General features: G+C 43.4%; 1 protein-coding gene across 1 annotated transcript; it reads right to left on the bottom strand.

The window, feature by feature from the left end:
• Positions 1–2939: 2939 nt before the first annotated feature.
• Positions 2940–16154, bottom strand: qtrt2 (queuine tRNA-ribosyltransferase accessory subunit 2). The gene is made up of 8 exons (XM_075452756.1): positions 15634–16154; positions 15491–15546; positions 10410–10486; positions 9969–10178; positions 9211–9410; positions 8018–8169; positions 3739–3853; positions 2940–3599 (listed from the first exon to the last, which is right to left on the bottom strand). The coding sequence occupies exons 1-8, from the start codon at positions 15849–15851 to the stop codon at positions 3347–3349; spliced, it is 1281 nt and encodes a 426-aa protein (XP_075308871.1). The 5' UTR covers positions 15852–16154; the 3' UTR covers positions 2940–3346.
• Positions 16155–16252: the final 98 nt, after the last annotated feature.

Raw genomic sequence — 16252 nt, 5'->3', positions numbered from 1 at the left:
TCAATGATGATCATGGGAAGAAATGCTATAACCCCCCCCCATTTTGCTCCTTCCCTCCATTCTACAAGAAGTCCTCTTCAACTTAACTGTATTCAGGGTCCCACTTAGGTTTTGGAAAGCTTAATAATCTGCTCCAACATCTGTGCAACGTTTTCCCACCATGTTTGCGCGTCACAACTTGAAAAATGTTTCCAAAGTGCCTGTTTTCACAGACAAAAAAAAAGCTTGTCAGTTAATCTCAACGAAATATAACATGTGTCCAGAGCTACCGCAGAAGTAGAGCCGCACCACTCTAGAAATATTGTTTCTCTGTAGTTAGTTAGTTTATTTTCTGCTGTCTAATGTTGGACTGCAATTGTTTTCTCTGCTCTCATTTTGTGTCCCTTTCAGATTTTGTGTTTCTTTGAAATCGTTGTGCATCTCTCCGTATTTCTTCACCTCCGTGGTCATTTGTGTTCTTTTAAGAATTTTTGCGTCTGGTTTTGGTCTCTTTGTTGCTGTTTTGTGGAACTATTGGAGTCATTTTGCATCTATTTGCAGTTGTTTGACTCTCGAGCAAGATGTGTTCAAAGTGAAGACTCCTCCAGGGTTGACCCTCGGGCCGGTCTCATTTGGAACCATCCATGGCAGTGACCACTAGGGATGGGAATTGATAAGATTTTTACAATTCCAATTCCATTTTCGATTCTGCTTAACGATTCGGTTCTTTATCGGTTCCCTTATCGATTCTAATTTGGAGAAAAAGGACAACAAACCGGTCGATTAGCATCAACTTTGTTTAGTTTAGAAGTAACACGAGTCATGACCTTACAAACCCAACAACGGTGAGGTCCACATTCGTCTCTCATGGCCTGGGTAATTTAACTCTTCCCTGCTCTGGTGAAAGGAGAAGCTGGAGGTAGACGGGAACTGGGGGTAGCACCACCAGCCTCTGGCTCTGAGCCAGTCAGGCTCTGTCTCTCATGATTTCATCTAAATGTATGAGAAGGCTTTCATTTAACCTTAACCGTTACTAACAGCAGGTTTTACAATGAGGCAAATGGCGAACATGATAGGCAGTGTTTGTTAGTTAGTTAGTTAGTTACCTGCAGTGTTAGCCGAGGATATGCTAACGTTGCTAACGTTGCTGGGTTCAGATTCACCAACGTTAGTCCGGAGCAGATCGAAAACGCGACATTCATTCATAGTTATTGCATGTTGGTAGCATTTCCTCCCTTTGGTGAAATATTCACTTTGCAAGTTGCCCTGTTGTCGTCTTTTTTAGGGATGTGTAATCAAACTTTCGAGCGTTTGTACCGCTTGGGCGCCATGTTTACTGTTGACTGCTGGCTGCACTGGACTCGCCACGCAACGTTGCGTGGTGACGTCATTCGCGCCCACTGGCATCGATAAGGGAATCATTTGCAAAAATTGCCAAACGATTCCAAGGAATTGAAACACTGGGAACCGGTTCTCGATTCCCATCCCTAGTGACCACAGTAAACACCTTGTCATGTCAAAGATTTAAGCTTCCAGCACTCAGCATACACTTACTGCCCAGGATGACAGATACTGGCACCATCTCCTGTCTCTGGATACTCTGCTCTTATAACACAATCCTTCAGATAAACCTCCTCATCGGCCATAATTTCCTCCTCGATGACACTCACTGCACCTCACACCCCTGGTTTTATGAGACATTGTCATGTAGCCATGCTGTTTTGAGGGAGCAGTTGAGCTCGTTCTTTTTTCATGTTGTGCTATCCAGACAGCAGATAACTATCAAGCTGCCATGTGAAATGTAAGATTGATGTGAGGCTCGGCTCTCGCAGCACACTCATCCAGGAGGGAGAAGAAGAAGGAAACTTGTAGCTATCCAGTCTGAATAGCACTCTGCATCTGTATAATTGGCTGAAATGAGGAACGAGGGCCACCTGCTATCTGTGCCATTTAGAGTAGGAAAGTGTCCCCAGTGTCAGTTGGTTCAGCAGAGAAAAGAGACATTACTGACACATCATTTTAGTCGATGCATACCCACAAATGAAAATGTTTCATCTTAAACGCCACAATAGCGGCTTAAACTGCATACCACAAACATAACAGATGCACATTTACAAAAGAAAGCTGCTGTCTTGTTAGCTGCTGAAAATCTCATTTGGAAATGCTTCAGAATAAAATTCCTCCTGCAGGGTTTCCAGAGAAAGGAGGGCAACAGCCAATCACTTCTTTTTCTATTTTTACCAGCTAATCTGGGGGATTGTCTTTACAACCTTCTCTGTGATAAGTTTCAGTGTGCTGCAATCCCATAAGCCCTTAAAATAAACATAGTCCAGAGGTCAGAACTTGTTTTAGCTTTCACTCTTTTCCCCAAAGGCATTAATAAAATTCTGTATCCTCATCTTTCCCCATCTATTTTATGCTCTTATTTCTTAACTATTTATGAAAGGCGCCCACCTACTGATGACAGCAAATCCTCCAACCTACTTCTTTTAATAATGCTGGATGTAGTTAAGGTAGCCCAGAGTGTAAGAAAAAAAGAATTAAAATCCTCACTGCTGGTCTATAAATCTGACATACTCTCCTCTCCCTCAGTCTGTCCCCCGTCCCCCACAGACATCTGCACGGTCTGGCAGTCAATTATATCCCCTCGCCTTCAAAAAGAGCCTTGCTCCGTCATTGCATGGGAGGCAGCAGAGACCCATAACTGTATCTGATCTTTATCCTTTCTCAGGCAGCGGGAAGGGTGGAGCTGTCAGCTCAGAGCTCCTGTTAAATAGGGAGCGGTTTCTTCAGTGCCGTGCTCAAGCCCATCATCCACTCAACAGCTAGTTAATGAGATTGAAAAAATATTCAGGAAGCACTCGAAAAGTAGCCTAAGGAATCAATAAGTTAGATGAATGAAGTATAACATGGCAGGGAACAAGACGAAGCATTTAGAAAACTTATTTTAGAAATCAACCATTTAATGAGAAACATCCTTGACAAGGAGGAAGCCTCTGTAAGAACTCATCTCCCTGGTGTGTTGCTATGCCAGCAAGTTTAGACAGCTGTGAGCCACTGAGCAGCTTTTAGGCCACAATGAGGACTCAGTCATTTGATCCATCCTGAGTTTTTGCTTCACGCAGATTCTTTCAGACCCATAATTTACCTCCTTTCCATCACCAAACTCTGACTACTGGCTATCTCAGACAAACACAAAAGTATAAAGGAGTGGTCCTCTTGAAGTGTACCCAGCGCGCAGTGAGTCATTTTAAGGTCTCTGCGGGATAAAAACTCATCATCCTTTGATTGGACACAATTTAAAAGTTCACTTTCTCCCTGTCCCCTCAGGTCAATCCCTCTCATATCCCTCTCTGACTTTTCCAAATTACTCCTTTCTTTCTGTCGTCTGGCCTCCATCCCCAAGCACGCGCTGTTTGAGAAGGTCCAGTTTATCGCTGGCCAAAGCTTCTCTCAGCGCGCCAAAGAAGCTTTGATAGTGGCTTGTGTTGTGGATCATGAGCAGGACTCCAGCCAGCAGCTCATTGGTCACCAGCAGGTGGTGCAGGTACGCCCTCTGGTGGTTCTTACAGCAGTAGCAGCCACACCCCTCCACCAGGGGCCTGAAGTCATCCCGATACCTGGGCAGAAGTTCAACAAAAGTTTGAGTTGAGTTCACGAACAGTGACTGGAAGTATAAATCAAACACATGAAAGCAGAGGTTTAGCAAGCACGTCTGCTTCTGAAACCCCCGTGAGGTTTTACAGTGCTGCAACAAACCTTTTGTCTTTGAGATTCATTTCAAAGCGTGTCGTCTGTGTTTGATCATCACAATTAAGATCTCCATTCTGTTGCATTTCCCCTGCTGTGGGCTTCTCTTCATTCAGCTCCAGCACTGCCAAAACACACGTGCACCTCATTAATCCCAAAACAAACCATTCACAGTATAATCTCCTCCTCAGATAGAAAAGACATCCCAGCAGCAAATAGCAAAGGTCAAAACATATCATACCTTGACCCCCAGTAAGCCCCTGCTGTGTCTTACATTTTCTCCACCACTATTGTATAAATTCTTACTGGCCTTGCTCTGAATGCTAAAGTCTGTTCCATACAGATGTGCGTTTATTATAAATGTGATTTCATTTACAGTCATTAAATAGGAATGGAGAACAGTAAGTAGAGCCGTCTTTAATGGAAGGGATGTCGTTTTTATGAGGACCATCTCTCTGGACAGCTGCAGACGGGGGTGAGCAAAATAAAGGAGATGGGAGAAAAAAAGAAGTGGTCTGCAGTAATGCATATGATTACAGACACAGATTTAAAAGCAACAGGGGAGCGTAATAGGTTTAGGGGAAGCTGGAAGAGGTGAGGCAGCGAGCATAAACTATAAAGCAAGCATGAAAAAGGAAATTATCATAGGGTCTGTGTGCAGAATGAAGCTGGGCAGTTGATAAGCATTATAATAAAATGGGGCAAAATGAGGCTTGACCAAAGATAACAAAACGTACATAAAGGTGGAAGATGTAACTTCTGCTGAAGATAAGTTCTATATTACAAACGCAGACTGCAGCAACAACACATACAGAAGCAAAAGAATGCTGCTGAGCCTCTGAAAGCGACGGAAACCATCATGTTATGCCCTTTAGACTCTTTCTCCACGCTGGAGATCTAAGACTGAGGTATGTTTTAAGTGCCGTTTGTCTTTTTTTGTCAATAAGCTAAATTGCAGAAAAACTCTTGGGTTAAATCTCATTCAAATTGCTGATGAGGTGGAGCATGGCCAAAGGAGGAACCCATTAAATTCCAGTAAAGATCCAGACAATTTTCTTTCAAATCTAGAAATTAGGCGCCCTTTAGAAATTGGTGCCCTTCAAGTAAATCACTGTCACAGAACCTTCACAGCGCACACATTGTTGATCTCGGACAAGATAGACAATTTCAACACTCCAGGAAACGCATCTACAAACAAAATGATCGTTTGTCCATTTGAACACACGAGCTAAGATTCTATTCATTTGACAACTTTGGCGTGCATCTGGGGTCGATGTCCTGTTGGCAGCTTGGCTTCCAGATGTTCTGAGGCACTCTGGGGTAGATCACCGCGTTCGTTGCTCCAACCACTTTGTTCAATCTGCCAGCTCCGGTGGCAGCAAAACAGCCTCGGAGCATAATTGCCACCCTCACCTTGCACATACAGTTTGTCCGGCACTCTTATGGCTGAATGCTCAACCTTTACCCCTCTAAAAATATATCTATTCATTGCTGCAATGAAAAGTTCAACCTTTGACTTGTTCTTTTTTTCCTTTCTATGAAAGATATATGCTTTATAATCATATATGGGAGCCCGCTATGAGAGTCCAAGATGAGCATGAATAAACTTAAAACCAGAAATATTGTTCCTGCTTTATTAGCACTTCTTTGTGCAACATCTTTATGCATTAATTCTCATCTTTAATAGACAAAAAGAAAAACACAAGTTGCTGTAACTAGCTGGACTGCCCTGACACGCCAGATGGTCCGTCTCATAGAACCATCTGCAAGGGCTGCAGTAGAAATTGTTTGCTTGGCAGGCGCTTATATGCTTAAAAGAAGGGACGAAACATCTATAACTGTTCAACCAATCGGATCAATGAAGAATATCTGTGAAGCCATTTAGTGAATCGGAGCAGATCATGTTGATTGTCATCAACACCCGCTCTGCTATAGCCTTTTTGTTTTAGCCACAGATGGATTGAACAGAGCGCGACAAGATGTATTCTCTGGTGAAAATAACCCACCTGCCAGCCAAGGTAAGCCGGCCAGAGAGGCAGATGTTACAATTTACCAGAGTTCCTTAAATGCTCACATAAAGGCAAATTGTTAAAAACGTAACGCGTACAAATGCTGTCACTAAACGGTGTGCGCGTGCGTGTGTTCCTGCGAATAAACGAGCGAGTGCTAATCAAGGCAGCTGCAAAATATTCAAATGGAAACTTGGATTGTATAAGTAGCCTGAATTTCCATAGCCATATGGGAACCGCATTTAAAAATGCAGCACCACGTAGCTTCAGGTCTCCGAGAAATACATCCCCAAAGTTCTTAGTAAAGCTGTGCAATAAATGCAGTTTTATTTAAACTTTCTCTCCGACTGTTAGAAAAAAAACAAATCACAGTATTTTTAATCCAACCCAAAGATTCTATGAATGGCTGCCTGGAACGGCGAAGATCGCTCACCCGGATGGATGGATGGATGGATGGATAGATGGATAGATAGATTAAAGTAAAAACAAGCAAATACAATAGAATAAAATAAATATAAAATTAAATTAAAATAGTGAATAAGTGAGGTGCCTTTCTCCAGAACGAGATGTTTCTTCGGTATACTGATTTGCATCAGCTAAAACAGTCCCCGTATTCAACTGGATATGTACGATGAGGGCAGAAAAAAAGATTGGCTGATGAAAAAAGGGAGCTCTGCAAACAAAGTTTGACCGACGAAGACAAACAGAGGGCAAAAAGGAAGTAAGGGGTGAAGAAGTATATAATTTAACAAGTCAAAAGGGACCCTAACTGGGGGGTCAACGCCCCTCCCTGGGAGTTTTTCCTAATCAACTGGGAGGTGAATTAGAATTTCTTCTCCGGTTTGACAGCATTTCTGCTCTCACCTCCACTGAACTCCATTATACTCCCTGTGCGGAATCGATTAGCGAGTTCTGACACCAGATGCTCCCGGATGCCAAACTTCCCTCAGTCAGAGGAGTTTGACGCAATTTTTTTAATAAACCACAAAGTCCACCAGAAGGCCAAGCCAGTGCAGATGTAACATTGATTTTATTTCACCAGCCATTACACTTGTGTCTGATGTTAATGCCTCATCTCCAGAGTGCCACGACCCCCACAGCCACACACGGGCACTAACGCACACGTGCGTCCTTTAAATTATGAGAAAACTGGCTCTCACAGCAGTCAGACTCAGCCACATTCCTCAGCAAAGTGAAACACCCTGAAGAATCTTTACACTGAACCACTTAAGTGTGATTAAATGTGTCGTAATTCCCTGCAGAGCAGCGCGAGATAGATGAATAGTTCTTTACATTTGGGCAACATCCAGACGGAGTAACTCTACATGCATTTTAAACTCGACATCAGAGGCTCGTCTTATGGAAATTAACAAACCCTGCTAACCTCATTATTCAATCATCGGTACAGTTTTATCAGTTAAATGCAACTCTGTAATTAAAGACATCAAAGCCCGTTTCCATGTTTTCTAATGTGCCAACACCAACACATCTCTGTACACGGCATCTCAGCATACTTAATATTTCCATATTTATTTAAATGCCGCAATCTTGTCTCACTGCTCCATCAGCATCTCTTTTATGTGTAGAAATGGTACTTAAAAAAAGCTTACTTGATGCAAGAGGAATCAAATTTCCCATGATGATCGCATTCCATTAAGGGGTCATTATAATCCGAGGAAAAAATCCCAAACGCAAACTTCCAAATTACACTTGCTCCCGGCGCATACTGCAAGCTCCTAAAGTGAAATGCCAGTGTTTTCCATCTTTTGGGGCTCATTTCTTTCATTGCGGTTTCATTAAAAAAACATGTCATTTTGTGACTTTGGGCAAGGTACATTTACTGCTGTCAAAGTAAAAAAGAAAAGCCTACTTTTAGCCCCACGGTCTCGGAAAAGATTGATAGTTACAGGTAGCAGTTTAATTAGGACAGGAAAGCTTATTTGAGGGAAACCTGCGTGCTACAGAGCATTAAACAGTGCGTTCATAATAACAGAAGGTGATGTACAAATGGTGGGAATGCTAAAGCAGCAGGAAATTGACGATCCTGATCCGTGTGCATCTACACATGCAATAAGATCAAAACACTGCTGGAGGAAAATGAAAGACGTAATGAGCGTTTTGTGCCTAGGGACTGCATATACAATTAATTAGTAGACTTCTGTGCAAGCCATTAGTTATTAAGATAAAAGTTTCTCTCATTTAGCTTTAGATTGCTTTTTTTCTATTGTTTTTGTACAGCACAGTTCTTCACCACACCTGTTGGGGGGGGGGCACTCTACCTGCGCGCTCTGGATCCGGGGCGATGTCAAAGTTGAAGCAGAGAGCGCAGCCTGAACCTGTCACCTGGTAGGGGAAAAAACCCTCGAACAGGTCAATGCCAGCCTCCACGCAAGCCAGCACCTCATCAGGTCGTCCCACACCCTGCAGCAATCTGAGAGTCAACAAGCAACAAAACATTTAACACTAATGTAACATGTCTGCAACATGGTGACAGCGGTGTACACAAACACCCACAGCGTTCCTCCTCTCCGCGACATCATGTGCTCCCTTGAGTGTTGTCAGCTAACTGGCTCTCTGCCTGCAGGCATCAAGGTCAAGCCCAATTTAGCATTCGATAATGACTCTTCTCCACTTTCTGGCTAGAAACTGCACCTCCCTGCAGCTACAACGACCAGCGGGGAGGATGCCCTATAGTATTAGAGATCAGCCAAGTAAGCACAGCTCACGGAGAGCTCATGGTAACGGACTCCTGCTCCTCGCAGGTCCACTATAACACTCAGAGCCACTGGCAATGAGCAGGTCTCCTCCATACCCTCCAGGAGAAGAGCAGCCATATATGTGCGAGGCTAATTTAGTCTGGAGGAGAAACAACTTCTAAGGAAAGTTTGTCCTTGTGTCTTTAAGAGGACTGTACTCTTACGTGTCGTCTGAGGAATCATAATATATTCATAAGAAGCCTTTATATTCTTTTTAAATTGCGTAAAATCTTTTCCACGGGTTTAAAAAGAGATTGATATAGACTTCAAGTCAAAGTTTCTTTTTTTTAATCATAATGTCCATCCGAGGACAGATTAACTAACCTCTGCTGGCTCGAAGTCAATTCATGGTTGCCCGTTTCCATCCGTTTGCTCTGATCTCACAGTAAGAAGGATCAGAAAATTCGACCAACACTGAGACTACGGAGAGCTTTCCGCTTGAAACTGATTTGGAAAACATTGTTTTTAGATATTTTTTAGCCCGTTATAGTGTACCATCTGTTCAAATCAAAGGATTAACAAATCATGTCTATCTGGAAGATAAATACACACCAAGGTTTTGCATCCTTGTTCTTACTGGTGAGGCAAAATCAATGACGTCCCCATTCAGGGTGACTGCCTGCCGTCACTAACTGCATAATTACAAGGTGAAAACGACATAAATAAATGACTGCGATCAGTTCTCTTTTCTCCCACAGATCGATAAGCAGGCTAACCTGGGTTTCTCCTCAGGCAGCTCCTTGGTTACAGCAGCGATCAGCTGGGTCCGCAGGGCCTGGTCCATAGAGCCCGTCCGGAGGCCATCCAGGCAGAATCCTGCCACAGGCCTCTTGGCTGTCTCCTTGGCTGAGCGTATCCTCTCCTCCAGGATGTCCCCTCCCTCCACCACCCCAAACACCCCGACTCCATCCAATTCCTGGCAGGAGACAGACAGGCTGGTGATGAAGAAGTGAGGAGAAACTCTAGAAAGATGGAGGGAACACTCAGCGAGACACGGAAGAGAGAAAAATACAAGAAAATCTGCTTTTTCACAATTACACACAATGCACATTGAGGCCTGCCTCTGGGAGCTCTTATCAGACTCCATCTGGATTTTGATGACTTAACTGGAAGTAGAAAATCTGGAGGAGGACAGACACACTGCAGGGTTTTGAGAGCCTGGCAGCAATCATGCAGCTCTCAGGATATGATGTTGACTCAGAATTACCTGCAGTACTCTCTCAGTTCTCTTTGCTCTAGGTGATTTATCCCTGATTTGTGCAAAGGAACATCTGGTTTGATGTCAAGCAATTACACTTTTTTTTTTTTTTTTCCTCCAGCTGCACAACAGCTTGTGGTCGCTACTGTACATCAGTGATTACCTGGTGTGCTTTTGCTGAGCATGACTGACTTTAAAAACAACAACAAAAAAAAAAAGCTACAAGCTGTTAGAGAAGCACAGCGTGCGTTCAGGGACTGCTCACTGTGTGTGTACCTGTGACTTCTGGTGCACCAGCAGACACTCATCCAAATGAGCCAGGGTTCGATCCACCGACTTTCGAACCCTTTTGCGAGATGTGTTTGTTTCCCAGGTCTCTCCGTCAGCCATGCTCTGGTACCAGTCTGGCTGCACCGTCTTCTGGAGAGCCATAAACTTAGCCACCGTCAGCTCTATCCGCCCACCGCTGCCCCACACAGACACCGTCTGACGACAACAGAAATTTCACTCGATAAGACAAACGTGCCAGAGAAGACAAGCTGCCTGCTGTGGCGCAACAAGCTGGTTTCACCGCTGGGTTTGGTCAGAAACGTGCTCCTGTTGTGCCTGTAACTACACCCGTTAAAGGTGTGGTAAGGGGAGCTGGAGCACAGTGAGAAACTACACCCCTGGAGGTCAGAAAATAAACACAAACTTGTGATGGTGTTGCGTTGTCACCTTGTTGGTCGTGTGACCTGTCGGATAGAGGTTCCCAGGGTCGTGAAGTGAGCAGTACAGCACGGCATCATGAAGGCCTGGAAAACAGAAACCCCTACATTACTTACTGTATATGAAACCTGAAAAAGGGCCCTCAGTCAGCACCATACGAGCACAAAGCAAGATGACAGAGCAAAGTGTTTCGTTACCACACACTAATGCGACGACGCGTGGCCTTATCAGCAAACCCAGCTGTAGCACAATATCAGAAGGTGAGAGCACAACGGCCTTAATAGCAGCAAAAGCCGTAATTATTTCTCATTCCATCACTGCTCTGGCTTTCTGGGGCTTTAGATACAACACTGCGGTAATCCCTGACAGTTTACAGATTACATTTCTAATTTCAAATCCGGTTGCCAGAGGCTGGGTGAAGCTTAATACTACAGCTACCGTTGCACAGCAAAAACGCTAATGAGCCAACTATTCTTGGGAATTAATGTAAACATTACAAAGAACGGAAGTAGCCTACTTTTCGGTTACGCTCGCAGAGCTAATGAGCTTTTTAACATTGAATTTGACACAATGGGCCTCATGCAAGAACATTTTCGTATTTTTATTCTAAATTTCTCTCACTTTTTTCGTAAGGTCTCGTACGAACACGCCACGTCAGATTCAACAAGCGCTCTTAACTTCGGAAAAAGTGTGTAAACGACCTGCGTAAATGATGAATCACACCTGTGCGTATCTTAAGTTCACGTGCACGAGGATAGTAGATTTGCATACTCCACGCCCTAAATGATACCATACAAGGCTGTGCTTCCTCGCTGCTGTGCCAGGAAGTGTTGAGTGTTGAGAATACGGGCTCTGAGATTAAAGTTCTGCTTTCAGAGATCCAAAAAGGAAAATCTGTCATTTTTAGCAGTGTAAGCAGTGGACGGGACCTGCTAAAGTGAAGAAATGGGAAGCAATTACGAGTGCTGTTAATACCATGTCAGCGAAATAAAAAAAATAAATGGTTTTATATGAAAATGGCTTAAAAAAAAAAAAAAACGTCTCGCCATGGGCAGGCGATCGATGACTGCAACTAAAGCCATGCAATCAGTTGTTGCCTCATCATGATGGCACTTTGATGCGGTGGTCCATGAGGGGGGTCTTCTGGCACCACACCTTCTGGTCTACCTGGGCTGGTTCAGGTAGTGGGAGACCCTCGTTCATGGCAATATTGCGCAAATCTGGCATGCCTTCTCTGGGCTATTTTGCCCCCCGCTGTATCGAGACACAGCCACCTGGCCTTCAGCTCAGTGCGCTCCACAACGGCACGGGTGCTTTGATGCGTATATGTGTCTCGTGCTCCAATTATGATTGGCAGTCCAGCCACGGGATGAAAGTCCCTCTTAATTTGTAGCCTACTTGTTGGACAGCGGTGTATGGGAATCTGATGTACCATGGGTGATAAACTGATGAGAGTTTTGATGACCAAGGGGAGCGCACGACTCACAGAGGACTGGGACACCCCCGACCTGTCTCCAATCTCCTTCTGAAAGGTTCAAGTGGCCAAAAATCCAAGGGTGGTGAGGACGTGTGGTGGAATTGGGTTTGATCGGCGTGTTTTTCTCTGGAGTTGTGGCTCTAGCAAGCTGCATATTTGCAGCAGCACAGTCCATGGGAATCTTAATCGCGATGTCAGCCCTTCGTCTGTCTCTACACGGTCTCTTCCAAGAGCCTGACGCGCTAAGGCATCCGAAAGTAGCAAGACAGCCGCTGGTTACGCTTCCCATTGACCTTGTTATATACAGATTCAAATGAACCTTCAATTAGTGCACAATTTAAGTCAAACAGAATAATGTCAGCATAATTATGGGGTATAATGTATATATTTATTTATGTTTGCTTCAAAGTAATTAAATATACAATCCAATAGTCAAGCAAACGTGATTTGAAGCACAGCGGACTATTTTACGAAACTCCTACGACAGGTGGAGATCACTCGTAAATTCTGTTCGTACCTGAAAGAAAACGTAAAATACGAAAAGATTGGTGAATGCGCAAATTCTCTTAAATCACTCGTACGGACGATTTAAGAACAAATCTGTGCGTACGAACGGTTCTTGCATGAGGCCCAATGTTTATTTAGAATCGCTGCGTTTGTGTTTAGCCGGCTGGAGTCGTTCTCAGAGGAAGTGTGTTCCTCTGTTCTGATGCAAAAAAAAAATTGCACCAAGTTACTCGTCACAACAAGCACAGGTTGCTCTGATGCAGTAAAATCCAGTATCTTCTTAAATATTTTTTGGGGCTTTTTATGCCTTTAATGGATAGGGCAGTTGGAGAGAGACAGGAAGCAGGGGGCAGAGAGAGGGGGAAGACATGCAGCAAGGGGCCGTCCGGTGCGGGACTCGAACCGGGGCCGGCTGCAGCGAGGACTGTAGCCTCTGTACATGTGGCGGCTGCTTAACCCACTACACCACCGACCGCCCCAGTAATCCAGTATCTAAAGGTTACGTAACAACCAGACTGAAGCAAAACAGTGAAAAGTTCTCTCGTTGTAGTTCAATGGGGTCCCTTAATTATCTCTATAAAGACAGTCAGTGCTACAGTCAGTAAAAGGGTCACAGAGTCTGCACACAGAATGAAGCGGGGAGATACTTAGGAATCCATTAAAGGTGAGGGGAGGGGGGGGACAAGGCAGTTTGAGTGGCAGCACAGATTTGTGCATGTTTAGAAATTAGGCAATTCAAAATCTAACAGAAATTGTAAGTTGTATGTGTGTGGAAGTGTTTTTTTCTTTTAATCCCTTCCAACCAGGAGGTCCCTGTATTTGGACGGGTCTTTAAAAACTCCACCCTCTTTTAAAGGTTGCCCAGCGTGGCTCGCTTCTGTTGCATCAAGCGCTGCAGGCACACAGTTTTTCCCAGAAGAGGTTTCGGAAACCTCGGTTCATTAGCTCAAAGTTGGCGGTTATGGACTGACAATTATTTCTATTAATACAATCTTTATCAAAAACAAGAAGAGAAAAACTATTAAACAAATTGTATTGGGGTTTAAAAAATGAAAAAATCTCACTATTATATTATGTGTTATCAGCTGAGTGCAAACTCGGTGCATTGAAGATTCAAACGGACGATACATTTTGACTTTACTTTTGTTAAATTATTAATTACATGGTGTAATATTTCATGTGCTGTTATCAGTATTGTGCATGATCGCATTACATAAGCGCTCTTTTTTCCCCAGTAATTTTTTAATTAACTGGGGGGGTTGAAGTAAAGTGAACGCAGCTCTTTTATCACTAAACAACATACTTGTCAACAGCGAAAGTGTCATAATGAATTGTGCATGAACACACCGCAGGATTGGCTTTCCGGGAGAAGCGACAGACCATGCGATTATTTCTGCACCAGTCACAAGCATAAATATTTATGTGCAGCTAGCACGGCTGAATTAGGGCAATTACAGACGCGTGTCGTTACGGACGTGGGAAACTGCGCAGCGACACTCTCATGCTACAAATTCAGCACAAAACAAAAGGAGGACGAAGAACAACAGACAACTCTGCAGAAGTAGTGAGAAGTGATATGTGAAACTGAAGCGTTTGTCACTGCACCTCTGCTGGCTAATCTGTTTTCATCAGTGTGTGTAAATGATCAAATACAGTCGGATATGCTCTTAAAAACATTCTTCGTTTTTTTTGTTCGTTTAAAATAAATGCAAAGATGCGAACGCATCTACTCTGATGGCAACGGGGCCCATGTTTCTGTACCTCACAGCACTGTAAATAATTCCTAACACAAACTAGTTCGTTTGGGGACTAGTTTGTGGTGAACTATGAACATGAACGAGTTCAGTTTTAATCTAATCTACGTGAACTGAAGTTTGAAATGGTTCTGGTAAAGCGTGAACTTGGAAAATACCAGCTCTTGTTCATCTGAGGTTGTATTTACCTCATTTTTAAGTTTTTTTTTATGTCCATATGCGGACACATAAAACGTTAAGAGTTCAAATAGGGAGTACCTTTTTTTTATGTAAGTGAAACAAGTGTCTTCTCATATCTGGACCATTGTTTAAAAACAAACAAAAAAAAAACTGTTTTTGCTATCAGTAGCAATTATTAAGGAAAAAATAGATTATTATTTTCAGTGTTATGTAGAACACAACATATATTACGTTGCTTTGCATGTTTGGATATTTCTCATCAATGTAGGTCACAAAAGAGATATATTTGAGTACAACACCATTGTGGGCGGAATGATGTACAAGGAACTTTTTCTACATGCGGACAGGCTAAATTTATTTGGCAGGATACACTCAAATTTTGGCTTTCTTGACTGAATTTGTGCCACCTCTAAATTGCCAAACAAATCGGTGCACAGTTATTTAGGCAACTGCCTACAAGCCTACAAACCTGACCAGTGTGTGGGTCTTTTAAGTCATTCTCGCCTGTGAGTTGTTTACCTCCCTGAACAAGCATGTTTCAGTCACAACTTCCAATGAGCGAATGGTTGTGAGATCCCCTGGGGAGGAGAGTCAAGGCTGCTGGGAAGGTGATTCCTGTGACCACATTCTCTGTTCAGAATGTGTACATTACTGTCCTGAAAAGTGTCCCCTTTCCTTGAGATGTGGGTGAAAAATGGTTCTTTAACTGCTTATGAGCCGATACTCCCCACCAACAAGTGTAGGACTGAAGAAGCCTTTCAGGTGAGAGGTGAAAAGGCCAGTTGCTCTCATTTCAAGCTCCTATAATTACCATGACCTGGATAACTGGGAATTGACACTGACTTGCAAGTAAAATGTCAACCACACTCTATTACATTTTAAAAGAAACCTTCCAAAAAGAGCCAATTTCTTAATCCCAACTTTCAACTGCACAAATTGAATTGTTCTTAAAATGTAAACAAGCAGTTTAAAACTGGTGTAGATATCTGGAAAAATATAACTGCACAGTTTTAATACAAGACATAATTATTAGTGGCAACCAACCCTATGATAAGTTGCCTTTAAATACTGAAAACATTAATCAAATGCTGTTTGTCCTTGAATGTCCCAATTTCCTTTCCTGATTACCCCCTCAGTGAGATAAATGGAACAGAAGATGAACATATTTGTACCTGCAAACTTCCTGAATCCATCTTTGTACTCCTCCAAAACGTCTTGATGCTCTGCTCTGGAATGAGACGTGATAGATGTGTAGGTTAGACTTACAACAGAGTTTAGCGTGTGAGAAAGAGTGTGAGATGGTCCATCTGCTTACACGTCGGAAAGAGCGACCTGAGTGACAGAGGGAAGATTGGTGAGGTGACGCAGCGTGTCCTGGGTGAGGTGGGGGACTGTGCCAAAGTGAGTGTGCAGCAGACACCCCGGTACCTCCAGCAAGTGCTGCCCAGTCCTACCGAGCCCCTTCAGTACACCCAAACGACTTCTCCCCTGAACCACACGGGACAGCTCCAGTTGCATCGTGGTACCAGCCATACCAGTGGCTTCAGTCAGAATCCTCTACAAGACTTTGCGGTCACAGTTAAATACTACTAGTTACGAGCGGAGATTGTACACAGATGACGAGAGTTAGCCACGTAGCTAGCTAGTCACTCACGTGCAACAACGTCTTACAAACTTTCGTCTGATTTGAGATGTGTGATGCCACGTGAAAAGCACGCCGTTTAAAGACTTACGTGTTTACAATTCAGTTAGCTTGATATGATATTTGTTTACTTCGAGAGCATCTATCTTATTACAAACTCACTGCCTCGAAGGAACTACAAGTCCAGGGACTATGACGTCACCAACAGCGACGGCAATGATGACGCGCAACAAAAAAAAATAAAACTAACCACGTACGTTTTGGGTTTCTTCTTCCCTTTTGAATCTATTAA

The sequence above is a fragment of the Odontesthes bonariensis genome, chromosome 20, assembly GCF_027942865.1.
Source record: "Odontesthes bonariensis isolate fOdoBon6 chromosome 20, fOdoBon6.hap1, whole genome shotgun sequence".
Lineage (NCBI taxonomy): Eukaryota > Metazoa > Chordata > Actinopteri > Atheriniformes > Atherinopsidae > Odontesthes > Odontesthes bonariensis.
The sequence above is the reverse complement of the archived record's forward strand: the minus strand, read 5'-3'. Positions and strand labels throughout refer to the sequence as shown.